Source organism: Hippoglossus stenolepis, chromosome 13 (assembly GCF_022539355.2).
Source record: "Hippoglossus stenolepis isolate QCI-W04-F060 chromosome 13, HSTE1.2, whole genome shotgun sequence".
Lineage (NCBI taxonomy): Eukaryota > Metazoa > Chordata > Actinopteri > Pleuronectiformes > Pleuronectidae > Hippoglossus > Hippoglossus stenolepis.
The window spans coordinates 21,099,341-21,126,062 of record NC_061495.1 but is presented as its reverse complement, the minus strand read 5'-3'; the positions used below and the strand labels follow the sequence as shown (position 1 = coordinate 21,126,062).

At 40.3% G+C, this 26,722-nt stretch overlaps 3 protein-coding genes and 1 long non-coding RNA gene across 15 annotated transcripts; 2 read left to right on the top strand and 2 right to left on the bottom strand.

The window, feature by feature from the left end:
- Nucleotides 1–1,109: 1,109 nt before the first annotated feature.
- Nucleotides 1,110–3,936, top strand: eef1akmt1 (EEF1A lysine methyltransferase 1). Of its 4 annotated transcripts, none has more exons than XM_035175628.2 (5): nucleotides 1,110–1,164; nucleotides 1,528–1,700; nucleotides 2,052–2,134; nucleotides 2,417–2,706; nucleotides 3,268–3,936. In XM_035175628.2, the coding sequence occupies exons 2-5, from the start codon at nucleotides 1,557–1,559 to the stop codon at nucleotides 3,399–3,401; spliced, it is 651 nt and encodes a 216-aa protein (XP_035031519.1). In that variant the 5' UTR covers nucleotides 1,110–1,164; nucleotides 1,528–1,556; the 3' UTR covers nucleotides 3,402–3,936. The 4 variants fall into 4 exon arrangements, with proteins under 4 accessions (XP_035031519.1, XP_035031521.1, XP_035031523.1 ...); XM_035175630.2 differs by lacking the exon at nucleotides 1,110–1,164 and adding an exon at nucleotides 1,174–1,269; XM_035175632.2 differs by lacking the exon at nucleotides 1,110–1,164 and adding an exon at nucleotides 1,186–1,210.
- A 548-nt stretch (nucleotides 3,937–4,484) lies between these two features.
- il17d (interleukin 17d) lies at nucleotides 4,485–7,499 on the bottom strand. Its single transcript, XM_035174876.2, has 2 exons — nucleotides 6,580–7,499; nucleotides 4,485–5,903 (listed from the first exon to the last, which is right to left on the bottom strand). Exons 1-2 carry the CDS (start codon nucleotides 6,894–6,896, stop codon nucleotides 5,588–5,590), a joined length of 633 nt encoding a protein of 210 aa, XP_035030767.2. The 5' UTR covers nucleotides 6,897–7,499; the 3' UTR covers nucleotides 4,485–5,587.
- Nucleotides 7,500–7,906: 407 nt separating this feature from the next.
- ift88 (intraflagellar transport 88 homolog) lies at nucleotides 7,907–26,500 on the bottom strand. Of its 9 annotated transcripts, XM_047342637.1 has the most exons (29): nucleotides 26,294–26,500; nucleotides 26,045–26,107; nucleotides 25,214–25,273; nucleotides 25,048–25,101; nucleotides 24,846–24,909; nucleotides 24,608–24,677; nucleotides 24,233–24,323; nucleotides 23,712–23,816; nucleotides 23,358–23,460; nucleotides 22,423–22,769; nucleotides 22,062–22,132; nucleotides 21,788–21,874; nucleotides 20,491–20,590; nucleotides 19,807–19,812; nucleotides 18,882–18,968; nucleotides 18,564–18,750; nucleotides 17,903–18,011; nucleotides 17,592–17,742; nucleotides 17,382–17,497; nucleotides 17,123–17,175; nucleotides 16,921–16,986; nucleotides 16,697–16,803; nucleotides 14,517–14,589; nucleotides 13,715–13,762; nucleotides 12,524–12,538; nucleotides 12,271–12,321; nucleotides 8,984–9,091; nucleotides 8,618–8,775; nucleotides 7,907–8,160 (listed from the first exon to the last, which is right to left on the bottom strand). In XM_047342637.1, exons 1-28 carry the CDS (start codon nucleotides 26,372–26,374, stop codon nucleotides 8,654–8,656), a joined length of 2,595 nt encoding a protein of 864 aa, XP_047198593.1. In that variant the 5' UTR covers nucleotides 26,375–26,500; the 3' UTR covers nucleotides 7,907–8,160; nucleotides 8,618–8,653. The 9 variants fall into 9 exon arrangements, with proteins under 9 accessions (XP_047198593.1, XP_047198592.1, XP_047198594.1 ...); XM_047342636.1 differs by having other exon boundaries at nucleotides 7,907–8,775; XM_047342638.1 differs by lacking the exon at nucleotides 13,715–13,762 and having other exon boundaries at nucleotides 7,907–8,775.
- LOC118120144 lies at nucleotides 20,777–22,199 on the top strand. The gene is made up of 3 exons (XR_004698182.2): nucleotides 20,777–20,999; nucleotides 21,756–21,918; nucleotides 22,064–22,199. It is a non-coding gene; the product is annotated as an uncharacterized LOC118120144 (long non-coding RNA).
- Nucleotides 26,501–26,722: the final 222 nt, after the last annotated feature.

The following is a 26,722-nucleotide window of genomic DNA, read 5'->3' as shown; positions in this document are numbered from 1 at the left end:
AGCTTCAGAGGTTTTTGTAGCCACATCCTGCACTGAGCAACTAGCCCGAAAAGACAATTTAATAAGTACAGTTACACTCTGTAACATCTGCATTTTTCCAAATATTAATTACATCCACCAAGAGTGTTATTATTTCACCCCGTCTTTTTGTTTGTTAGCAAGATAACACAATCTACTGGACAGATTTCCACTAAACTTTGTGGGAGGACGCAGTCTGTTTCAGGAAAGAACACATTAAGTTTTAGTGCATATTGGCGAGAATGCTGGAATTAAATGTATAACTTTGTCTAACATTGCGAGGGAGGTCGTTCCTCATTTTCAGATTTATGGCTCTTGATGAAAAACGCCGACACGTTTAAGGGACTGACATCGAGTGTGTGAAGTTTGGCTCCATCGAATTGAATGGGACTGTAGGGTCTTGGTCTCAGAGATATGCACCACTCTGGGCTGAATTGAAATGTCCTAACGATGAAAATAACTCTTCTAAATTAACAAAGGTGGAGAAAACTGTCTTGTTTTAATAAATAATGTAAGATATAAAATACTAAAAGTCAGGATTGACTGAACAATTTTTTGTGTTTTTTAAACTTATTTATTTCTGCCTTTTTTTTTTCTCCAGTCACTGTTTAAGTCATTTAAATAATTTTCTATTCCATTCATCAGAGTCCAGGTTTTAAGTACTGTAAAGAAAAAAAGAGAAAAAACTCAGTAAAGAAAAATAGTGACAGTTTTAACAATTGTCAATTTGATGTGTTTCAGTTTTGTTTTCCTTTCATAAGAGTTTATTATGATGTTTTTTTACACTAGCTAAAATTTGAACGTGATGAACTGTAAATTAATTTGTGAAGGATCTAGATATCTAACACTAACCCCAGATAAATCTGAAGATGAATCAGATGCAAATTATATACAAAATAAAGATCACAACAAACTTATTAATGGAAAGGCAAGCACTGTAATAGTAGAAATAAAAGACAGTACATGAATACTATAGATCATAATAGTTATAACTAAGATATGTGAAATCAGGTTGAAGGAGATAAATGTTTTATTTCACATTTATTTCACGTTTAAGGTTTTTGTCCCTCCGCGGCGGCCATACTTTCTGCCGTGACGTCATCCTCCTGCGACTCCTCACGTGGTTCCGTCCGAGGCTCTGAACCGGTTTGTCCACTTTAGCTTCAAAGCGTCGTTCGCAAACAAAACAGCTGTTCGTAGTTTGAAAGTAGCTCAGATTACTACGATGTACATGTGCACGTGAACGCATCAGTAATTAAAGTACTATATATCAGGATAAATGTGTTAATCTTCAGCATCAGGAGTAATTGTATATGTAGTTATTTTGATGCTCAGACTTTTGTGTTTTTACTCGAGTAAAATATTTTGAATGATTGTTTTTACATGTTAATGACGACACGAGGACACGTGACTCAGTTAGTTTCCTTATGAATCAGTCAAACGTGATCAATGATCATTCATTCTTCATCCCTGAAGCACAGCTGATCTCCTCCTCTTCATCCTCCTCAGCCTCCTCCTCCTCTTCCTCCTCCTCAGCCATGACTGACAGTGATGAAGATGGCCCCCCCGCCCTGTCAGCTGACTCTCTGGCGGCCCTGCAGGAGTTTTACAAGGAGTCCAGAACGGATTATATCAAGTGTCTGTCAGAGCAGTTCAGTGTGGGGGAGGTGGAGGAGGACTGGGTGAGCTCACACACGAACCAACTACTCTCACACTGAACACGTGTGTGTGTGTGAGTGAGAGGTTATATTAACTTCACAACGAAAAAGTCTAATTATGTTTTATATTATCTATGTTTTAATTGATCATATTCTATTAAAACAAGATTATACTTGTACTTCAATTTATCAATGTATGGATGATGTATCCCGCTGTTTGTCCTTCAAGGAGGTTTATTAGGTGTCTTCTTCTTCTTATTATCGGTCTGAGACAGTATACAAAACAAGTCGTGTGTGTGTGTGTGTGTGTGTGTGTGTGTGTGTGTGTGTGTGTGTGTGTGTGTGTGTGTGTGTGTGTGTGTGTGTGTCCACCAGCGGATGAGTCAGTTCTGGTACACTGAAGAAACAGCGACTCTATTAGCTGAGGAGGTCGTACGAGAAGCAGGAGAGGGAGGCAGGTAAACACACACACACACTGACCTTAACCATCACATAAATAAATGTAATTGAGGGGATACTTTACAATTTAATGATAAACTTTAATATAAAATAAAAATAAGTACAACTTAATATATAGAATTTGAATAAAGACATTTAAAAAGTTTTGTAACAGCAAACTAATGCTGATCCCAGTCTGACTAATGTCATATGATTGTTATCGTCCAACTGATAGATCTCCAGTTTTGAAAGCTCTAGAACTTCTCCCAGCTCTGGTTGGAAGTGTCCCACTCTGTGTTTAGGGTCGTGTGTGTGAGCGCGCCCAGTGTGTACCAGAAGCTGAAGCAGGGCGTGGTGGACGGCTCAGACCGGGTGGCCGCTGTCGTTTTGGAGTACGACCGCCGCTTCGCCACCTACGGAGACGACTTCATCTTCTACGACTACAAGCAGCCGCTGTCTTTGCCGGCCAGCGTGGCTCCTCAGAGCTTCGACGTGGTCCTGGCCGACCCCCCGTACCTGTCCGAGGAGTGTCTGAGCAAAGTGGCCAAAACCATCAAGTACCTGAGTAAAGGCAAAGTGCTGCTGTGCACAGGTGAGAGGAAGAACGTCACAAAACCCCGGCCTGTGTTTCTCTTGTCCTTTTTCCAGTTCTGCACGTATGAGCTTTAAACTAACAATCTTCACTTTAAAGGTTCAGTGTGTAATATTTAAGTGAAATGGGTTTATCTGCAGATATTGAATATTAAATAATCCTAGTGATATTTTCACTAGTGTGTTTCATCTGAGTTGTACCAATTGTGGTTGTCTTTACCCTAGAATTGGCCCTTTATATTGAAATACTTTATGTTTACATCAGGAGCGGTCCTCTCTACGGAGGCCGCCATGTTTTTTACAGTAGCCCAGACTGGACAAACTAAACACCTTTTGAGTTTTTATGACAACTGAAGCTACCACAGGTTCTCTTTCATGTTTGGAAGGGGAGGGTGAGGTGAGGGGTGTTCAGCTGCAACATGCAACTTCACCACTAGATGTCACTAAATTCTACACAGTGAAACTTTAAACTAACGCCCTTCATGTTAAACACTAATTAACGACGCTTCACTTCCTGTTACATGAGCAGCTTTTAACACCTGATTTTTCTTCTGTTGTGCAGGAGCCATGATGGAGAATCTGGCCAAAGAGCTTCTGGGTGTAAACAAGTGCAGCTTCCTGCCGCAGCACAACAGAAACTTGTCCAATGAGTTCCGCTGCTTCGTCAACTATCCGTCTGTCCTGCTGAGCAGCTGAAGCTCCAGCTGATCAGTGATCTGAGTGTTGACTGCTGCTTCCTGAGGACCTCACACAGATACTTTCCAGCTGTGGTTTAAGCTCACAGTTATAACTTTGATTCGTGAGGAAAAAACGTGTCTTGCTTCAAAATGTAAAAAAGTCCACTGACTTACATGGAAAATGACTGGACATTAGTTTAGGTTAATAATGTCCTGTATTGTTAACTTATTTCGAGGTTTTGCTGCTTTTATCTGTTTTATATTTTTTCACATTAAATATCTTTCAGACGCTGTTTCAAGAAAAACAGCAAATTGAAGATGTCAACTTGGACCCTGAAAACTAATTTATTTTAATGTTATTTTATGAATAAATAAAAAGGTAAATAATCATATGTGGAAAACAACCTGTAAAATAACTTGTATCCACCTGTGATACCTTGTGTGAAATCATGTTTGGTTCAAATAATTAACTGCCGTTAATTAAAAAATTGAGCCAGTTCTTGTTTCCTGAAAATACAAATGAGAAACAAAGGAGTATTAAATGTTTGTTGTAGCTTTGACTCTCTTCTCTCTGCAAACAACACCAACAACTGCTCAACTGATTAATGATCCTTGAAAAGTCGCACAAAAAACATTCTAAATAGAAATAACAAAAAAATACTTTTCAAAGAGTAGAAACAAGTAAATTAGAGTTTTCAGACACATTTTTTGTGTTTTTACGTTGGATATTTTTCCAACACCATCATAAACCAAGGTACAGCAAATATGATGTTATTCAACATGTAATGAATGGATTCCGGACAAGGTTTTTCCACTAGTAGTTCCATCCTGTTATTTAATCATAAAAATATGAAATATTTGGAGATAATCACATTTATTTATAATGATAAAATGTTTCTCAGTGAAATCCACTCTTTACTTTTCTTTTCTCATCAAATTAAATCAGTTTATCAGCAACAGATGTTTAGTTTCACTAAAATCACTGGATTGTGTTTTATTTTGAAATGACACATTTATTTAAATATTAGTTTAAATGACTTAAATGATGTGTGTGACTGAAAAGTGTTTTTACACCAGTAGGTGGCAGCGGTGATCAGGTCACTGATAATACAGACCGGTTTTATTCCACAGGTTAACATGTGTTTCATTCTTAAAGGGTCAGTACAAATAAACACATTCTCATTTATTGATCATGGTTTCTCGTCCTGCAGATAGTTTTGGTTAAATGGGCCGAAGGTTTGAAAATTCGGACTCTGAGGTTTCTGCCTCCACCCAAACACAACGGAGCGAAATGATGATTTAATCATTTTGTTTGTGGTGCAGGAATCTGATGAATTTCTGGAAACCTGAGAAAACCAACACAGAAGCATGTGCACAGCTTCACAGCAGAGGTGAAACATGTTTCTGTATCTCAGAGTCTTTCCTGGATTCTTCTCTTCAGTCAGACCATCAGGTGCAGATTCAGTTTGCTGTGTCTTTGTACAACTGTCGTCAAAACACATCTTCTTAAGTCCAGGTCAAGTCCAAGTTTGGGTCCAAATCAAGTCGAGAAGGAAAGTGGATGAAATAAAGTTTATTCTTTTCTGATGTGAAAACATTTGAGGAGTTTTATCAAGGATGAGGAGAAGTAAATCAAACCTTATATCATCCGAATAAGAAAGTTTAGGGAAGCAGGTAAAATCATTACATTTATTTATTACATTTATATTTTGATGTCTCCACGCAGGCGACAGCCAGTGGGTCAGAGGTTTTATGTTTTCGGGATGTCTGTCCGTTCTCCCCATTCTTGTGAACGCGATATCTCAAGAACGCCTTGAGGGATTGTATTCAAATTGGGTACAGACATCCAGTTTGACTCATGGATGAACTGATTCGAATTCAGTGGTCGAAGGTTAAAACACATTTTGGTCTTTTGAACGCAACATCTCAGAAACAGCTCAAGGGAATTTCTCATTTGGTACAAACGGAGTCAAAGATGAATTGATTCGATTTTGGTGATTGAAGGTCACAGTGACCTCACAAAACATGTTTTTGGCCTCTTGAACATTATATCTGCAGACTGACTCAAAGATGAACTGATGAGCAAGATGCAAGAAAAACATTTGTAGACTGAAATTGCTCTGGTTGGCTGTAATTCTGGTTTGTAGTGACAGTGGAAGATAAAGGAAACACACAGATGTGGATGTGGTGCAGAAGCTGCTTTCTTCACACTTTCTTCCCTGCAGACATGAGCGGCCTCCTGGCTTTAGGCCCTGCTCTCTCCAGGCTCTGGTTGCTGCTGTGTGCGTCCCTCTCTTTCTGCAGCAGCGGCACACAGGTGCAGCCCACGGCCACAGAGACATAGATCTCGGTGTAGGAATGGCGGCCTCCGACACAGGAGCCCGTTCTCCTCAGGATGACGGTGGGAGCGTAGACCGGGGTGCTGCGGAACTGGTGGCTCTCCTCTCCCATCAGGCAGCCCTTACACAGGCAGTAGGCCTCAGGGATGTAGCGGGGGTACCTGGTGGAGTCGTACGAGAGCCTGCAAACACAAATTACATTATCTTTTGTTTTTGCTTAAGCTGCTGCTACACTAATAAATGCCTTAATTACAGGACAAGCTCATATCAACATAATAAAATTCCTCCAAAGGCCTTTTCTGTTCAGGCCCCCACTCTTTGGAACAATGTCTGTGAGGAGATGTGACTCCTTTTCCTTTTTGAAATGTCTCTTCTCAGGACTCTTGTTCTTATATTTCTGACCTTATGTTGTCTAACGTTGACAAAAATCCATCTGGCCTCTAATCCTCATTTAAATCTTTTAAAAGCAAAGACACAGTTTGATTTTGAACATTTTCACTCTTATATTTCTGCCCCAATGTCTGAGCTTCAAACTGCTCTTTATTGTTTCTTATCGTTTGCTTTCAACTCCTCATTTTTTTTTATCTTTTAGCCTAAAGCCATCTGTATCTGAGTTTTATCAATAAAGTTTATTATTATAATTTATATATTGTTAGATATAAACTTTCTGTCAAACTAATATAGTCTCAAATCATTAAATTGTTTAATCACAGTATAAATTGCAACTGAGATACATCATTGACTTGCATTGGCAGCACATGATAGAAAACATCATAATATCATATCATCATAATAATAACTTTATTTGTATTGCATTGACTTCAGCTCCCTTCAGCTCCCTGCCCCAGCGGCTCTCACCTGTAGGCCCAGGGGGAGATGCTGAGCAGGTTGACCGGGAGGCGGGTCTTGCTCTCGGCCGGGGACGGTCGCGCGGTGCTCGGGCAGGTCCGGTTCAGTTTGTCCTGCGGCTCCAGCTGCAGCGCGTGATGGAAGGCGCTCATCACTCCCACCGAGAGCCGCCCGAACATCTGCTCCAGGATCTCCTCCGGCAGGTCCGTGCAGGTCCGGGTCCTGGAGGCCTTCTTCCGCACCCGACCCGCCGCTGCCGCCCGGCACAGCTGCAGCACCGACAAGTGCAGCAGCAGCAGCAGCAGGACGCGGAGCGGACGCGCCATCGCTGTGCGCTTTTTGGTGCCAAACCCCACAGAGGAAGGTTTCTGCTCGTCTCTCCTAAAAGACGACGAGTCCCCAAACACAAGTGAGCTGTATCGAAGAGCGAGGTCAGTGTCCTCTGTTATAATCCAGGGAGACGTGTGAAACCAGCGGCGAGCGAACAGTCCACAGTCCTGGCGCGGAAATCGAGGCACGGGCGCACCGCCAGGGGAACATGTCGGCACCAGAGCGTCGCTAGGAGGAATAATTACCTTAGAAACCGAAAATATTACCGCGCTGGTAGTTTCACACTTGCTGCTTTCTGGGTATGACGAGAACAGGCCATCGGGAGGGTTTCCCTGTTGCTTTTCTGCAGCGACGTGTGCGTAAAATCCGATGGAGGCGTCAGTGCGCGCAGAAGACAGCGCGATCCACCATCCGGGACAACTCTGAGTCCAACTCAAAGATAAAGCTCTGTCTTCAACCTTTATCTGCGGTGATAAACGAGTCCAGCCTCCATGAGAGCAGCTGCTGCCGGGAGGTCCGGGGGTTTGTTGGCTGTGTGCGCTCTGCTGCTGGATCCTGGCGCCGCTCCACAGTCCTCTAACCCCCCCGACATCCACTGGATCCACTTTTGTCCAACCTCTTATGTCAAGTGTCCACAAGCACAGACAGACACAATACACTTTCAAAAAGCTCAAACTCACATCTCTTTTAGTTCATCCCCTTGTCAGTATGTCATGTACTATGAATGTATGTCATTAAGATTGATTAATGATGGGGTTTGTCATAAAATCTTTTAGGGAAGCAGCTGTGACCAGGAAGTTGTTGGTTCTATCCCTGGTTTCTCCAGAAAGATACTGAACCGCCCCTGATGTCTGTGCCATCAGCGAGTTAATGACATGTCAGAGAAAAGTATGAATGTGGGTAAATAGGTGGATGTGAATTGGACAGTAATGCACTTTGAGTGGTTGATAAGACGAGAAACAAAAAACATTTTGCTTTCTGTTTTTTTAAAAACTCACCCACATGGTTAAATGTTAGATAAATATTGTCTCTTTTAATCGTGTACTTAACAAAAAATGAATGAACAAACAAGAAAATATAAATATTATACTACAAATAAACATTTTTGGTACATATTACAACAGTGGGCCTGTAATGGATTTATTACATGAGTCTGGTGAATGTGATGTGCTGATGGATTCTCCAGAAGGTTCCCAGGGTCACACATGGAAACATACAGTCAGAAACATATGTCATGTCTTTCATTGTTTGGCTCCAGCACTGGGTTTAAAAGGAGAAAAGGTGACGTGAGGATAAAGATGCAACATTTCATCCTTATCGCTTTTTGGGCAGAAGTTCAAATCCACGCTGAGTAAACTGCGCAACACATTCACTCCTGGGCTGGAACAAGACGTCCAAGAATATCTCAACATAATTCATGTAAACAGGTTCAAATTTAAGTTAAGCGTCACTGTTGTTGTTAAATGTCAGTTTCATTGTGCTGGAGGACAAAACAACAACAAAGCTGTGGAAAATACTGAGCAGCTTCCTGAAGAACATTTTGCAATCAGTCCATGTATATAAGTCTATATACATTATAAGTATAAGTATTCCTCCGCTAAATACACATGTATAAATATTTACTTTTCCAAATGTGACAGAGGTGAAGACATCAGACTTCTGCACTGCTGATGTAAACATTCATTTGGACCATAACTGTGAAAAGTAAAGTGTTTACCATGTAAAAGTTGAAAATGTAAAATATATTATGACGCTACTCGGGCAGCAGGTCGTCTCCCAGCTCTTCATCCGCGAAGTCGTCATCCTCCACTCGCTTCTTGGCCCCTGTCTTCGGCCTCTCCATCTGAGGCCCCAGTGGATCCACGTAGGACGCATCTACACACGACAGCAACAGAAGATTTACTCATTATGGCCCCATTTCCTGTTAACAGTCAATCGTAGTGTTTGTACTAACACTTCAGTTTCTACGTGTTTTCTCACATCATCCAGGAAGCCAAAGAACATAAATGCTTCAAAGATAAAAGTCAAAGTCACGGATTTCAGAGGTGAAGAGTGAGACTGAGAGAAAATAGGTTTTCCTCACCCAGTTCTTTTGGGCTGTTGGCCTCGTAGGGCTCGTTGGAGGCAGGAAGTGACCTCATCCTGGCGCTCAGCCGCTCTCCCTTAGTGCTGTTGCTACTGTGGCTGCTGTCTGCACAAAACACAAACGCACACACACACACACACCGAACACACACTTGAATTTAGCAAATCAGTCATAATCTGATGAAGTTGGTCTGACACGGTTAAAGGTGTTTAAATATGCCTCAATCATAAACCACTTAATGTAGATGTATTGTGTAGACATGTGCTTTTGACTTTTTATACACTCATATCTTAACATTTACGCATTTTTAAACTATTACGCTGAAAACTAAGTAATCAGGATTCATCCAGTAACAGATCCCAGTATGACCAAGATGTGCTGTCAAACATTTCTGTATTTTCAAAGGTTCTCTGACTGTGTTTATGTCTCTGTGTCAGATATTAAGAAACGTCCACGACAACCTTAACAATCTCAAAACCGCCGGGATAAAGTCAAACAGAGGTCAAACTGAAACTACACTTTCTGAAAAGTCAACATGACGGAGATGTGAGAATTGTATTTGTGTATTTGCTTCTTTGTCTTATAAGCTGAATATTTTTTATCACCTTAAAATATATAAAAGTTGACATGGGTTAAATGATTTTCCAATGACTGCCATTTTATTTGAGTCTGACTCTTGAGTATGTATCCGCTGTGTCCATTATAGAGGAAGCAGTGAATGGGTGAAGGGGATTTGCTTATTGTAGGTGATAGATCATTTCCTATTGTAATAGTAAATATGCTACAAATCAGTTTCACAAGAAACCTATCTATCCATCCATCCATCCATCCATCCATCCATCCATCCATCCATCCATCCATCCATCCATCCATCCATCCATCACTTATCCAAGGTCAGCTCGTGTTTGCAGCAGTCTAAACAGAGTGTTCCAGACATCCCTCTCCCAAACTACGCTTCCCACCTTTTCCTGGGAGTTCCCGAGGCGTTCCCAGACCAGATGGGATATTAAATCCCACCAGTGAATTCTGTGTCTACCCCACGATGTCCACCCAGTTTGGTGTGGAAGGCGCCCAGGGTTCTTCCTGAAAACATGCCCCAACTACCTCAACTGGCCCCAATCGACACGAAAGAGCAGAGGCTCGACTCTAATGGTCTATTTTATATTAGCATTAATTAGCAATATATAAGGACACTTGATAAATGCTATAAACTATAATATAGAGGTAAGCAGGATATTTTAAGTGCTAGTCAACAATTATACTGTAACCTCTCCTATAAAGACATATTTACATTATACATCTGCCTCAACTGATGGATAAAACATTCAATAAATGTGTAGATAACACCACAATGCACCTGGTTCAATCCCTGTAACAATCTGAAGTGCCCTTTAGCAAGACGCTGAGTGCCAGCACCAGCTCGGGTCCAAATCATCTTAGACACAGAGCTGGTACTCTTCAGGAGATGTAATGAATGTGTTTATGTTCCAGGCTCAGATGACACACTGACAAAGTGCTGCAGTGATTCTGAAGGACAGACGTGATTACAGACAGCAGCAGCAGCCCACATCTGGCTGCCAGGTAGCCAAGGAGACGGACTGGTGCAATGACAGAAAGCGGAAAAACAGGAAAGAGAGGGAGGCGGCCCGATGTTCCACCTTCGCACACGTTCTTGAACATCTCACACGAGGCCTCGCAAACTGCTGGCAAACTCAAACCTCTGCTGGAAAATGTATTTTTCTTCTTCCCTGTACGGTCTCAGCTGCATTTCTATTTTTTTATGATGCACAACTGGGAGACACGGAAAACAGGGATGACACGACAGGTCGAAAGCCAGACCTAAAGTGAATCTTGTGTAAGAGTTTCCATGATTAAAGCTGAAATGAGTGTGTTTTTTATGCCTCTACAGCGAGAATAGCCTACATATTTCTGTGAGGGTTCGATAGGGGTGTTGATCAGTATCAGTGAGTCAACTTTCTGGCTTTTCAAACTCACTTTCCTATCCCAAAATTATACGGAAAAACCCTCGAAAGATTACGTGAGCTAAGAATGGGTCAAATATAGTCTTCAAAAACCAAACATGGGTGCAACCCTAGAGTTAAGAAATGTATTTATTTGAACAGCGAGAATATGATCCCGGAAAATACAATAAAAGGGACACACCTTTCTCTTGCTCTGTGGCTTTTCCCAGATTCACATCTAGAAATGACGCAGGTTTGGATGTGTGAGAAAACCAGGATACACACACACACACACACACACACACACACACACACACACACACACACACACACACACACACACACACACACACACACACACACACACACACACACACACACACACACACACACACACACACACACACAATGTACAGTGCTGCGAATATGCAGACTTGACAGAAAATAGGGAAAACTCTCAGGTGCACTCGAGGTTTTCTCAGAAATCTGAAAGAGGTTTGTGCGATCCCTCCCTCCCTCCTCCTCTGTGGGAGCATTTAGTGCAAACTCCGACCGCAGTCCGACATCACAGCTGCCTGTCAGAAGATTTCTGAACTCGCCTCATGAGTTTTGACCATAACTCCATAGTCAGGTTTCTTATCTTGTGCGTTTACCTCAGGGAAACTGAAAGTGTCTGTTTGGAACTGAGATGGTTTTAAGTCGTAAACAGACGATGATTTCTCTCCCAGTACCACTGTGCACATGCAGTATATTTTTTTATTATATTACTGGTATAAAGCAAAGGAAGGTGTTTTGAGATATGTTTTTAAATTGTCCCTTATTATTATTCTCTTTTTGAGTCTTAACATGTTATTCTATTGTAAGCTGGCACACCTAAAACACAGAAGCCACAGACTGTAGGACCTGATGTGGTTTGAGAGCAGTTCAGCCACATTTACTTTTATTTTTAAAATGTATTACCTCTGCCAGGAAGGTTATGTTTCTGTCTGCGATCGTTAGCGGATTACACAAATACTCAACCGAAGTTCGATTTGTTCTGCACAGCAGGGCCAAAGAGGTGAAGATCAATTTCTAACTGAATAAACTAAACACTTCACGTTCAAAGACCCAGTCAAGATAAAATACAAATTCTCAGTGTCTTTCTTGAGCAGTTTAATAAGTTGTAAATTTATCTCAGATGTTGGAAAATTACTGGGATGAAATTATTGAGCTCTGGTGTTTGAGTTCCCCCTGTCTACATCTTTAATGAACAGTTGGCTAGAGGAGCATATTTATCATCCAGCAGGTTTCACTTTATCGTTTCTGAGTAATAATCTCACATACCTTTCCCTGAGTCCAACAGTGGACTGAGTTGTTTAGACTCAGACTGAGCAACTGCGCAGCAAAGACGAAGCACAGTGAGAATACAGATGGAGATCGGAAGAGCCAGAGAGAGAAACAAAAAGAAAGATTAAAGAGTTGGATTGGAAAAATGTAAACGGATAGAGAAAAGGAAATAAACAGCACAGAAAGAGGAAACAAGTATGACATGTGCAATGAGAGTTCAATTCATATCTCAAAACTTTCCCCCTCTCACCTGCTTTGACGTCCTCTGATGTGCGTAAGAAAGTAAGAGAAGAGTTTGGGGTTTAGTTAAACAACTTCTGTTGTAACCAATTTTGAGACGATTAAACATATAAGGTTGTGTTGGAAAACCACCAGGAACAGTTCGTTTGAACAGATCCAGTTACATCTCTGGCCCTGCAGAAGTGTCAGGCATTAAAAACACACGGGTTTGAGGTTTTCTAATCTAACTTAATTTATAACGACACTGGGGAATAATGGGAGTGTTGGCAGGATGGAGCGGCATGAACATTAACAGGTGTCTGATTTATAGATATATGTTTCACCACATTACAGGACACTACAGACATGGAGCTGCACAACAGAGCAAAGCTGGGCCTGGTTTTTGGCAGCGCTGTAGTTTGTCTGGATTTCATTTAAAAGTTGCTGAGGAGCCAGCGTTCCAGTGTCAGAGCCAATCCAGAGTGTGTGTCTGTGTTTGTTGTGGATCTGTAGTGAAGGAGTGAAAACTGTGTGTGTGCGTGTGTGTGTGTGTGTGTGTTAGTCTTCTCAGGTGTCTGCTGTGACCTCTGTGTCGTCAGGGCTCCTAAAACGTCTAAACTACCACATCGCTGTCATCATTACGGATCTCAGACTGGATACAAAGATGGACGACATGAAAGCTTGCCGAAAGCGAAGCAAAGTCATCTCTATCGCCCTCTGGTGGCTGCCTGCAGTACACGTCATAAAGCCCACCTTCATGTTAGCAGATGGGACAAGTTCATATCACACTGATGATTGTCTAAGTGTTCATTTTCCAGTAAGTTTGGTTTTAATTCGTTTTCTGATGCTGTAAAAATGGGCTGAGACATCATGATTGACAGCTGAGCCCGACTCTCGATTGGTCAAACGAGCGTATCTGCAGGTCTTCGATACCATGGCCACACCCCCTGATTGTTACTGCGCAGACTCTGGCATCAAATGTGCAAAATTCTTAGCTGGGATATTTTGGCTTCATTTCTGGATAGTGGGAGGAGGCATGTAAATGTTTGAGCTATTTTAATTTTTAATTCTTCCAATCTGTTTTATCGCTACTCTCTCAATGTGCAATGCCCTTGTCACGCTGCTGTAACAAAATAATTTCCCAATTTGGGATCAATAGAGTACATATCTATCTATCTATATATCTAAAACATAGGGGTCAGGGTGATGTACAGAGGTATACCCATAACTCTGGCCTTCTTAGGAGAGGTGAGGACAGATGTGGAGGGGCCTAATGAGGAGCAGCATGAGTGAGCGACAGATGGAAGAGAGACAGAAGCGATGACGTATAAAATATATGAACTTAAAAACACTAACAAGGCAGAAAAGTGTTGATTATCAGCTCTAATTAAAATTAACATCACCCTGAATAAATAAAGAACATTAAACTTATTCCTTTTGACTGAGGCATGTTTCAATATGATAGCTGATATCATACCTACCCTCAGTACAGATGCAAAAACAATACGTTTTCAATAACTTACATTGAGGACTTTTTTAGAATAAAAGAAAAGCCTAAATTGGGTTCAATTATAATTTAAATCAATAAACTGTTTGTTATTCCTCTATTTTAAAGTATTTACTATTCTTGTATTTATTGGTTATGTCTTTTGTTGGATTTTAAACTATTTTTTTATAAATTTTTAGTTTCAGAAGTAGCATCTCTAATTTCATTGTAGTGGTTTCTCTAGGACAGTGACAATAAAGACTTTCCCAATATATTTTATTGTATTTCAAACTGTACTACACTGAATACTGGCGTTCAGAACAGAGCTCTACCTATACTATCAATATACACACTCATTGTTAAATGGTTAATGTTCAAGGTTACTACAGACGTCTGGCTTCTCCCATGTTAATCTCATGTAAAGATTAGTACTGTCACAGGTCTACAAACCATACATAATGTGGAAACCAGGGATCAGAATATTGGATGATATGTTTCTACAGTAGGAATCTTATAAATCTTATGGTGACGGACTTACCGGCACTCCCGCCGCTGCCCTCTCTGCCTTCTCTCCGACCTCTGGCACTTCCCTCTCTGCCCGACTTCACTCTCTGCAGGAGGAGAGAAATAACAATGAGTCTTTGCTTTTATTAGTTTTTAAATCATTCGCACTCTTCTGATGTCACATTTTTCCCCCCATTGCTCAGCCTATGTCTCTCATAGATTTAGCCATTTCTATTGGCATGAAAACTATTTATTTAAAACTAAAGTTCTAAGTATAAACATTCACATAAAAACATTATGGAAATTGACAGCTAAGTATTAAGAGGTTCATATAAATGTCATATAGGCAAGTCTTAAATTTCCAGTTTGTGTGGAATAACCTAGACTGTGGAGTCGATCCACAGCAACGATTAGTTATAAGTAAAGTTGGAGACAAAACAAAATGTGACAGGGGGAATACCATGAAAAAAAAGAACACACTTAGCATGAGAACTGTGATTTAATATTACTCATATCTTTCTTCAAATCATTCTCTCATTCATCATTTCATAAACTATGCAGTCCCATTAGCAGGATCGGTTGTGTTTCGCTGTCACTCAGTTTGGAGATGTCTGGGATTATTGAGTCAACCCTCTGGCTCCGTCTGTCTCTCTGTAGAAACATGACTCGGATCCAGCAGCGTCTCTGGGCTGATTTAAGAGCAGCTGGTTTTGATTGTCCTTCTCATCTGTTCCTGGCCCTGATGAAAATCTCCACAGGACCACGGCACAAGGTTCTGTTACTCTGTCTTCTTCCAAACTCGACTGACCCCAGAGCTGCTCCAGTTTTGTGGATCACAGCAGTCATTTATTTTTGATGTGGAGTTATAAATCCTACAGCCACCACAGATATTAGTTAAACCTTCCTTCAAGATAAGGATGCAATGCTGAAATAATTGAAATTAGTTGAAATTTGGGGCTTTTTGGGGGAGATATTTTTTCAGCTTTGAGCTGAATGGAGTGAAAATCCTAAATAATAATAATAATAATAATAAAAATAATGATAATCATAAAAGAAACAAAAGATGTAACAAAATATTATAAAATTATCTGTAGAACATCACAAACAACAGCACGCAGCATCAGACCGTAAACGTCTGATGATAGTTCCTCCACCCAGGACGTTATGTTTTCACCCCCGTCTGTTTCTTTGTTTGTTTTTGTCTTTCTTGGGGCAGATCCAGCAAAAAAATAAAACTCAATAAACATTGTGACGACATTTTTACAGATTTTTACAGATTTCTCAAGGAATAATTTAGTGATCTTAAATGGGACTGATGTCTGTAAGTGTGTGCAATTTGGTCAAACTTGATTGAATTAAGAGGGACTGTTGGGCTATTCTCGTTGTTGTGTTTGATTTCTCTAACACAACAGCTAATGACCCAGCGTTCGTGTCCACCAGTTGTTAAACAGCTGTGAAGTGGCTGCCCTCCTCTCAACATTTTGATTCGAGGAAAAATCAACAGGAGAAAAAAAACTGCCTTTTTTTTCGTGCATTTCTGAAGCTGTAGTAACTTCATGGCAAAAGGACAAGTCTATGACTTCAATCAGCGAGATCTTGTCCAGGAAAAGGCGACAGGATGCCAAGACAAGAGGGAAAGACTAACACGTCTGCTGAACTGCAGAACAAGCTGGTCATTTATGAAGCTGCATTATGTTCATATTCAGATGTACAATGTAATTCAACGTTTTACCATAACACACGGCTGATTATATAAGGTTAGTTTGAATGAGTAAATCTAAATGACGTCAAGTTACACATTTGATAATTAATGAGTTTTATATTTTGAAGCATCTGGACGCTTAAATAGTAATCCAGGATATTTTTAATCTCTGTTTCCGTTCATTAGGTTTCAATGTTGGGTTTTTTCTCCAAAGCAACAAATCTACTGTTGATTAAACACTAAGGGCTGTTCTCTGAATCTTTTGTCAGTGCATTTCTGCAGTTCTTCTCATCTGCTCAGTGATGTCAGTTACAGAAGTTCCTTTTAACTTCTTCTGTTTAATTGAAATGTAAAATGCATAGCTTCCTGTGTGATATATTTCCCCAAGAAACACAGCTGTAAGAAGCTTTTATAAACTGTGGACAGGGTGAATACCTATCTGACAACCTCAGGTGGTGATAAAAATGGGCAGAAAATATGCTTCTTTGCAAGAAAAGCCAGAAGAGATGTACCTGTTCTCTCATCTCCTTCATCTTCTCCACCTTCTTCAGCTTGGTGGCGTATTCTTGAACTTCATTCAGTCCCATGTCCGTGCACAGCCTCACCAGGAAACGCAGACCTGAACACAAACATACAGAAGAGGTTTATATTTTCTTCACGCTCTGATCGGTGGATTATGTAATGTTTATTTTTCCAGAGCTCAGATGAAAAGTGTGAAACAAACGAGATGAATTACATTCCACATTTTCTGGAAACTTGTGGTGGATGTCTTTATATGTTTCCAGAGCTTTCTGGTAGTTTCCTGTAAAGGAAAAAAGAAAAAGAGCTAAATTCATTGTAGTTCTCAGCTAGCACTCAGGGAGGAGGACAGGCTTATGATCAGGTTTTCAGTATCAAACTAATAGAGAATATTCAGTTACATAAAATATTATTCTTACCACTTCTTCTGTAGCAGCTTGCCACCATTAGCTGCCACTTCACCTGGGTTGGTCTGTGGAAACACAGCAGAAATACACAATCCTGCACTGAAAAGGTTTTATTCATTAAAAGGGTATTGTAAAAAGTCAATTCTGAATTCAGCTGGGAGGCAAATAGAATCAAATAATCTGTTCTTTTTGCTCAAATGAAAAATCCACTCTTACAAAGATCTATTTGGTTTGTATTATCTTCTAAAGTAAAGTCAATTCTGTTACTTACTGAATGAGTGTGGCTCTTTCAAAGTACTGAATGGCTTTTTCACAAAACTGAGTCTCGATGTAATACGCCCCGAGCCACTCAATCACATCGATGTTGGAGGGGAAGTATCTGAAAGACTGGACAGCAACACAATCCAACAACATCAGAGCACTGATATAAATGTGTGTTCATCAATAAGTCCAGAGAAACATTCAGTTCTAATTCTCGTACATCATAGTAGTACTGAAAGGCCTGGGACTTGTCCCCCTCGCCATCGTGCAGCTCCCCCAGCTTGGCCAGTGCCTGTGGGTCTGTGGGAGTTACACTGATGACCTGCATCAACCACTCGATGGCCTGTTGGGAATCCTCCAGAAGCTCATAGCTGAGACCCAGTGAGTCAAGGACCAAGAGATGCTGATATGGGGACTGAGTTTGAATCCCAGAATGAAAAAACAACCTCTGAGGTCCAACTGTCTGAAGCAGTTACACTTTATAACACAGAGATCAAGCACATTCCCAATCACTTGTCATCAGTAGGATACAGATGAGCCAGCTGGTACATGACCTGGGCACTGTTCCTCAGAATGGCATGGAGCTTCAGGAAGCAGTCCAGAGCCTCCTCCAGGCGATTCAGTTTTTTGTAGGATAGACCTGGTACAAGTGGAAGGGGAAGAAAACCATCAACTTTAAGTCTACGGTGACTATAGACAATTTAAAGCAGCTATAATTCATATTTTTATAATAAAAATGGATCAGAAAAAAGTGTGAAAATAATGTGTCGATGTGAAAGACGTCACTGTGATGAACTGACAGAATTATCAGCTGAATATGCAGCTCTTTGTAGAAATGTTCAACTCATTGTTGAACTGTGCGGGCAACAACTTCAATGTTTTGGTTTACTCACAGATGTAATACTGAATTAGTGAAGACCAACAACTAAGCTAAAATCAGCGAATATTACGTCCCTCAGGTGGCCAACGCAAATCAAAATGTGTTGCTCAGAGCTGCTGGATGTGTAAATAAACCTCTGTTTGCAAACAAGTTCAAAACATCAACTTAAAAGCTGATGAAATGTCAGTATCATGTTCACAACTTAGGTTTAACAACCCTTTAACAACTTCCTCCTACTTTCAAATGAATAGTCGTTGGTGTCCGTGGTGGTCAAGAATGAATGAACCCCTATGTGATAAAAGCAGGTGTTACCCAGGTTGTAGAGGGCCTCGGTGCAGGAGGAGTCGTTCCTCAGCGCTTCTTTGTAGAACTCTGCAGCCTTCTCATAGTCCTGTTTGACGAACAGGGTGTTGCCCTTGTTGATTAGTGCTGCTGGATTGTAGCGATCGGCGGTCATGGCGAGGTCAGCGTAGCGCTCAGCCTGCTCATATTCCTTCTCCTGTTGGAGGGTTAAAGGTCAGAGGGAAGCATCTACTGGTACCAGCTTGGGACTGAGAATAGAGGCTGCAACTCAACCGTCTTTAGAACTAGATGGTCCAGTTTAAAATTAAAAACATCGAGGAGTCTTACCAGGAAGTGAAGGAAAGAAAGGTTGGTGGCTGCAGCGCTCTTCACTCTGCTGTCCTTCTTCTCGAATGTTTTCAGGGTTTCAACTGCCTGATAAAATATTTTAAAAAGCTAATTAATACACATTTGACACTGGCTTTTCTCTAGTTTATTACTATAATACTGTACTACTCCCCAGTATGTAACACACATCCAAACTAATGTTGTTTACACTTTATTTAATAAAAAAAACTCAATAAATTATATATCCACTGGAAAACTAGTTGAACATTGTATGAATGATTTTGGCAAAAGTCAATTCAAACAATATTACTTTAGGAATTGAATTTTGGATATTAATAATTAAATTATTAAAAAATTTAAAAATACACCCACTGAAATTGTGCAGCGGATTTTGACATATGTAGCGATCATCATTTCTTCCAGAAATTACTTCACATTCACATTTACGTTGAGCCAATGTAAACCTACTAGGGAGAGTGTCCACCAGTATTAGAGTGTAAACAGAAGCTAAAGCTGCACTGATGCTGCAGCTTACACCACAACTACCACCACCACCATCACTGTCGCTCGACAAGCCAAAAAGCACCACACACATGCAGAGGGTGTAAAGTCTGGGATTACAAGATAGTTGACCATACTGTAGTTATAATACTGTGAGTGGAGATATTGGAGCTGCTCAGTGTCATCTCTTATATTAACAGCTCCAGAGGCACAGCTGCAGTTACATGAGAGCTCACTGGTTTATTTTTGGTTAGAATTTCCTTTCGGCCCCCAGATTCTCTTCACTGATCTGTGGGGTTTTAAAGCAATAGCTGCTTCTTCAACGTCTCCTGGCAGTGCTGTTATTTGTAGAAGGCATGCTTTGGTAGTGGCATGTCAACAAAAAAACAACACAATCAAACATGGAAACAGAAGGCACACATACCTCAACCTTAGGCATGCAGATGGGAAGGAAACAAGACAAAAGCAAGAGAGAATGGAGGTAGTGAGCAGCGGAGATTTAGGGTCTGATGCTGCAGAAACAGCCTCAGCAGTAGAAAACTGTCATACACACAAACAGAGCTGACCAATAACTGCTCAGAACCACAATGTTGTAAAAGAATAAATAATAATAAGATGGAAAAAACTAAATATGCAGTGAAAGGACAACAAAGACCAGACCATCAACATGGCAAATATGCTCACAGGGAAATACCACTCAATGAATGAATGTATAGATGTAACTGCTACTCTGATAGAGACAGTCACTTTAAAAGTAGCTCAGCAACAGTGAGAATAAAAAACATAGATACAGCAAATATTTTGTTTAAAAACTCACTCCCTGTAACTGCATTACATTTGGTAATTCTGTTATAAAATCGGCATGTTCTCAAATATATCATCTGTTACACAAATGGCAAATATTAGCAAGATCTAACTTGATTCAACCTTATAAGACAGCCACTTTTTATATGCTCTATTCAGTCCTACAACTCCATTTGGAGTTAAAATATTGTGGAGTGGTGGGTGAAGTTCCTAGTTCATCTTCCCTCTCACCACAAACCAAAGACGGGAGATGCCAAAATTGAGTGGTATTGCCCTTTATGCTGCTGAAAATAATAAAACTCACCTGGTTGAAGTCCTTCTGTCTGAGATAGGTGATGGCTTTGTTGATCTCAAGATCATTGGCTAGCTCGACGTACTGAGAACTTTTCACCATGTCCACACACCTGAAAACACAACATACCAAACATGCTCAGTGTATCACTTTATATATCCTGTCAGATCATCTGATGCTTGCTGCAAATATCAAGTAAAATTTGTTATGTCAAGTTAGTTTTTTCATGTGTGCATTTCCTGTTTTATTTTGTCTGGTCACTAACATTTCCTGTCATTTCAGTTCCTGGTCACTTTACTGTCACCTGCACCCGATTAGCCTGCCCCTGTGGTCCTGCCAGTAAACCCCTTATATTCTCTGTCTTGTACATTCCGCAGTGCCAGATTGTCACCACATGCTCTCTCCAATTCTTCCTCGTGGTTCCTTCTCGAGTATGAGATCAGATTTTGGCCTGTTCCTTGCCTGTTTTTGATTTGAGTGAATTACTCAGATTTGAACTTTTGAACAAGACCAAAATGCTTGTGAGTAAAGATTTCTTACCTCCACCCTGGTCTCCTGATCTGATCTGCACAGAAGTCTCCTTCACCTGCCAGTGTTACAATGGTTATTTATCTAAATCTGACCTATAAGTGAGGTGCATAAACACTGCTCTCCAAGATGCATTTAGATTTTGTTTGCAAACAATATGGCTGATTAAGTTTATCTCATCTATGAGATACACTGGCAGGTGAACAACCAGCTTTTCTCAATTCCTACCAAAGACGTGTCATAGGAATAAAATCCCCCTAAGCAGTGAGGAAACCTGCTCCTCTCCTCTTTTAACAATTTATGGCCTCCCTCATACACATTTACTGCAGCAGCAGCAATCAGCCGCTGAAAACTACCCAATCTAAAATATTAAACACGTTTGCTGGCGCCTCATTCTCAGTAGCACCTGAGCGAGAGGCAAATCTGCTGTTTTCAAACTTTGCTCTGAGATTTGAAGCATCATCTTAAAAACTGCTCTGTTCCGTTCTGTTCCTTCTGGTGGTTCAAAAGTGTGCACACGAAATCTTAAAAATATAGACCTGTAGTTATTTTTGTTCACATTTGCATTCAGTTACAAAACTGGGTGGAAATCCATGCCAATTTAAAGCCTGGTTTAGTGAACACTAATAATTCCTGTTAATGTTGTCATCTATCTCTTATCCCACTTATATATCACCAAACCACAATTTTTTTAATATGTTAAAGCGATGTCAATGAGCTTGAGTCCAATTACAATGTATACCCTCTAGTATTAACACTGCAAGAAAAAACAGTGACCAACCAGTCAAATCCAGTGGCAAAGGAGGTCTCAATAGTCGGAGCGATGAGTTTGGCTGCAGTCATGATGTATTTCTCAGCCAGGACTTTTCTATTCAAGGCAAGAGGAAATAAACCGAATTCAGGAAGCCAAAGGTACAAAAACACATTAAATTGACAGTATATTATGTAACAATACTGGTATTTTTACATAATATACAGTATATTTATGTCAGTGGTTTGATAAAGCCAAGGCAATGATTATAGAAGAAAAATGTTGTTGTGTAAATCTTTCTTACAGATCTCTCTCCATCTGGTGAAGCTTGTCATTCTTAATGGCCTCAATGACCATATTGGAACTGGTGTCGTCCTGAAAGAGTGAACAGGACAACATTTGATTTCAGACCTTGAGCATCATGTTCAATGATCACCAACACTTGATTGTAAGTAAATGTATTCTCTATAAGATCTGTAGTGACCAACAAAAGAAGGACAGTAATTTTCGAATTAACATATTGTTATTCCTGGTCAATCCCTACAATCGGCATTTTTAGTCACATAGCAACTATGTTGGAAGGGCTTAGGGACAATACAATTCATTATGAAAAGACTAAATACATTTGCATTTGTTTTAAGTATACATATCTTACTGTTACGCACATTAGATGGGATGTATTTGTCGTCATCATCGATGCCCAGAGGGACCGAAATGAGCTTCTGAAAGGCCTTCTTCATCCTCTCCCTGTCACCGATGGCGTAGTAGCACAGGATGAGGTTGAAGCCCGTCTTAATGTTGGGGCTCTCGCTCATGATGTGTTCGAACGATGTAATGGCATCCGAGTACTGACCCATGCGAACAAAGACCACGCCGATGTTCTGCATGATCTTGATCCTCATTTCTTTGTGAGCGTTGGAGATCTGATCCAGCGCCATTCTGTAGAACTTGATGGCTTTGGGGTAGTTTTTCTGTTTGAAGTAGATGTTGGCCATGTTGACCTTTAGTCGGCCTGGAGGAACAGCATAGATGTTGTGTGAGGGAAAACTAGCACGACTAATATAAAAAGCAGCATGTACCAGAGTGTCTAGGGTTATTTCAACCATTGATAGTGCACACAAAAGCTGGAGGGCCAAACGGTTTCAGTCATGTTCACATTTATCATAAAACACTAAAAATTACAGTGGTTTGTATCTTTTAGTGCACACACAAGCTGGAGGGCCAAACAGTTTCAGTCATGTTTACATTTATCATAAAACACTAAAAGTTACAGTCGTTTGAATCTTTGTTCCCTAACCTAATAATAGATATTTGTTAGTTACCAATCTTTTCTTTTTTCTGTGTTTTCTTATTCCTATCCATGTGCAACAGTTTATAAAACAATATTTTATACAGCAAGATGTTCTTGTGCACTTTTTATTTAAACTATTTCAGATTTGACGGATGTTGCTAACAGACTAGTCAAACCAGAATAGTAAGGAACATCCTCTGTGGTTTTACTGGCATATTAAACATGGCACGTCTGCTGTGGTGCATTCACGAGAGCAGCCGTAGTTTAAAACACATCTGTCATCCGTGTGAAGGTGACAAGTCTGCTTACCTGCATTATTGAACATCTTGTTCTTCACAATGACCTGGTAGCTGTTTAGGGCCTCGGGGTACATTTCATTGTTCTCATACTGGTTGGCAAGGTTGAGCAAAACCTGGTAATAAAATAATAAGTTTTAAATATTTTGAAGTCAAATAATTTCAAACACAGACGGCTCAGGGTTTCTGCAGGTTTCAACAATGTAAATATAAGACCTATTTCCAATATGAAAGATATAAGTATAAGTGGGTTAAAGATACTCCTTAAATTGTTATGCATATAATATTAGATTACAGGAATTAAATGCTCCAGCTTTTCATTTGTCAGACATTAGAACAACCAGTGATATACAACCGCCAAACTTACCGAGTAGGTGAGGTCTAAATTGATGTGGTCAGCATTTCCAGTCTGTTCCCTCTGTCTCACCAGTGCTCTCTCCTTCCTCCCTGCCTCCTTGGCTTTTTCAAGAGACTGAAGAATCACATCACACACACACACACACACACACACACACAGTCAGTCCACAGAGAAACATGCACACATAAAAACTCAAACATACGTAAGAAGTGATGCCAACATCTGGGTCCAAAATGAAAAATACAATGCCAGTAAATTTGGTTCATCTGCTGACGCTGACAAATAACTTTGAGAAAATGTTTCGATTACAAACTCAGACTTTAGGGATTTTACTTATCCACCTTTTTAGGTCTAATAACGGAAAGCTGCCTGAACAGTCCTGAATTTGATAGAACGGCCTCTGATGATTGTCTTCCACCTGATACTCAGACCTGTTGGCTGGGGTTGACACTTGTCACTATTCACTGCCTCATCCAAATCCAAACTGCCAATATTATTGAACACTACGTTATTGTTGAACAGAGTCTGACCAGTTGTAAGGCTCCAATGCTCTGTGCCATGCAGCTCTCTTCTATCAAGTCATTCACTTTCTTCTCCAGGATCTTTATCTTCTCCTCAGGCCTAAAAGATCACAGGCACAGATATGCAATGTGGGATAATGTAGCTTGAAAGCATGAAGCTTTATAACCATACAAATGTAGTAGTTGTAGCTTCAATCGAAAATGGTATCTTAGATTGATTGTTTGTAGTTTTTTAAATTGCAATTATACCTAACATCAAGATTCTATACAACACCTTTAAACACTTTTACAAAAGTCTCTCCATTGCACACTGCTAATGACAAAATGCAGACTTTGGATGATGCAGGGATATTTTTCAAAGAAATGTTGAAAAGTTCAACTCACGTATCCTCATTCTTGGCTTCTAGTGAAGGGGCGGGGCCTCTGGACTGTCCCAGAGGGTCAAAAGTTGAGCCTAAAAAAACAAAAATAATTATTAGACAGCTACAGTTTGTTTTCATAGATCATTTAATAGATAATTGATATTAACGCACAGAGGAAAAATCCTTAGGTTTCCAAATAGTGGAATAAATAAATGAATGACACTCCAGCTAACTACACTGAGTAAAAGAATCTCACTCACCACGAGTCAGGGAGGAGGTGTAACCTGCGGCTCTTACAGCAGTCATTGGTCGGGCGGCTCCGTCCTGTCACATTATATGAGATGGTTGGTGAGCTTTGATTTAAATATGTGATATTTCCCCAAAAACTTTGCAAAAGTATCCGTAAAGCCTATAATTAAAAATGAAGAATATGGGAGCTTAGAAGGACTAAATCCCTCTCACCTGCACAGCTCCAGTCACAGGTCTGCCCATTGAAGATGTCATAGGGATCCGAGACTTACAGAAACAAAATAATTGAGCCATGTTTACTTGACAATACCTTTTATTGTGCAAATATGAGACAAAAACATTTTCATTGTTAAATGTCACTGTATCTCGCTGTACTTACTCCAAATGAAGTCCCTAAAGGCCGAGCTCCAATGGCAGTGCCGGGAAATTTGGCAGTCATCTGGCAAACCAAAGACGTGGTATTTATATTTATACATGAGTATGAACAAAACACTGCAATTAGGATATCATTTACACACACAAGTATGCACAGCTATCCCTGTTAGAAAACTGCATTGACTTCCATTCATACTTTTTATTTATCTAAGTAACACTTAAGTAACATGCAATATTTAAGTGTAAGGATAATACGTAAGTGTAAGAAAATCTAAAATATGTATAGAAAAATATGAATGGAATAAAAACGAATATATACGGTGTAAAAACAAGAAAATATCTGCAGTTTCAGAATACGTACAGCGAATGGATTGCACCTGAAACATTGTGTTGCACAGACAGAATGAATATTGCACAGTTAAGAGAGTTAATTCAGAGTTTAAGTCCATAATGTGTGTGTAGTTGGTTGTACAGTCTTTCTGCAGCAGGAAGGCGTGACCTGCGACACCTCTCCTTCAGACACTTGGGGTGAATCAGACTATTGCTGAAAGAATGATCTTTTTTCAATAATGTTTATATTGTTTTGACCCAAATGTTTTATCTGTTTGTGTCAATTAAATAACAAACTGGACGGCCTAACCAAACCTTAAACTTAACCATGACCAACACATCCCGAACCCATCTTAACTCTAATCCTAACCCAACCACAATTCCCATCTTACACTGAACCAGGACCTCAATATTCAGTTTTGCCGCATCAGGTCCAGGCTTTTGGCTCCATCAAAACCTCCGTGCTCAGTACCAACACACACAGGCAGAAGAGGACTGCACTTACCGGGGGTCTTCTTCCATGACTGGTCCTCACTGCTTGCTGGAAGCCTGCATCATTCTCCAACTCCTTTTAAAATCAGTAGTAATTAGCTAATAACAACAAATCTGTATTCTTCACACACACAATAAACAACCAATGCAGTGATAGAACTTCAAAAGCAAAAAGGTTATGTCAAATAATTCCGCGTAGTTTCTAGTTATTGAACATTAATAGTAGTTGGGCTCCATCATGTAGCATTAGTTGCTAACTTACCTCGGAGTCAAATGTTGGATTGTAGTCGTTGTACCCGGAGTAGAGGTCCTCCTCCTCCAGAGCCAGATGCACGTTTTCCATGTCTCCTCTTCTCCTCCTGAGAGGTGCGGGGAGGAGAAGTCTATAAATGTGGAAGTAAAACACTAAGCATCGCCGAGTAGCAGCAAAAAGTCAGTTTGTTGTCGTTTTCAGCGGATCAATCCCACAATTCCCAGCGGCATGGGTGGGACAATTGGTTTTCCAAGCTTCTGATTGGGTAGTCACGCGTCCATCATCGCCTGGCGGTAATTTGATTGGCTCGAGCTGATTTCTGCCGTTGCCAGGATACAAGCTCGAGTCCACAAGCCCTGCTTCTGTTACAATCGGAGTTTGACTCGAATTGAATCTTAAACTAAGAAAATAACTTAATGAAAAATACAAAGAACGAAT

Coding starts and splice junctions, on each gene's coding strand:
- ift88 (XM_047342636.1), bottom strand. CDS start 26,374: ATGGAAAACGTGCATCTGGCTCTGGAGGAGGAGGACCTCTACTCCGGG. Junction 14,590..16,696: donor TGAAGGAGATGAGAGAACAG/GTACATCTCTTC, acceptor CTCCTCCTGCAG/AGAGTGAAGTCGGGCAGAGA. Junction 13,763..14,516: donor GGGCAGCGGCGGGAGTGCCG/GTAAGTCCGTCA, acceptor GCTCCTCATTAG/GCCCCTCCACATCTGTCCTC.
- eef1akmt1 (XM_035175628.2), top strand. CDS start 1,557: ATGACTGACAGTGATGAAGATGGCCCCCCCGCCCTGTCAGCTGACTCT. Junction 1,701..2,051: donor GGGAGGTGGAGGAGGACTGG/GTGAGCTCACAC, acceptor TGTGTCCACCAG/CGGATGAGTCAGTTCTGGTA. Junction 2,707..3,267: donor CAAAGTGCTGCTGTGCACAG/GTGAGAGGAAGA, acceptor TCTGTTGTGCAG/GAGCCATGATGGAGAATCTG.
- il17d (XM_035174876.2), bottom strand. CDS start 6,896: ATGGCGCGTCCGCTCCGCGTCCTGCTGCTGCTGCTGCTGCACTTGTCG. Junction 5,904..6,579: donor ATCTCCCCCTGGGCCTACAG/GTGAGAGCCGCT, acceptor TTGTGTTTGCAG/GCTCTCGTACGACTCCACCA.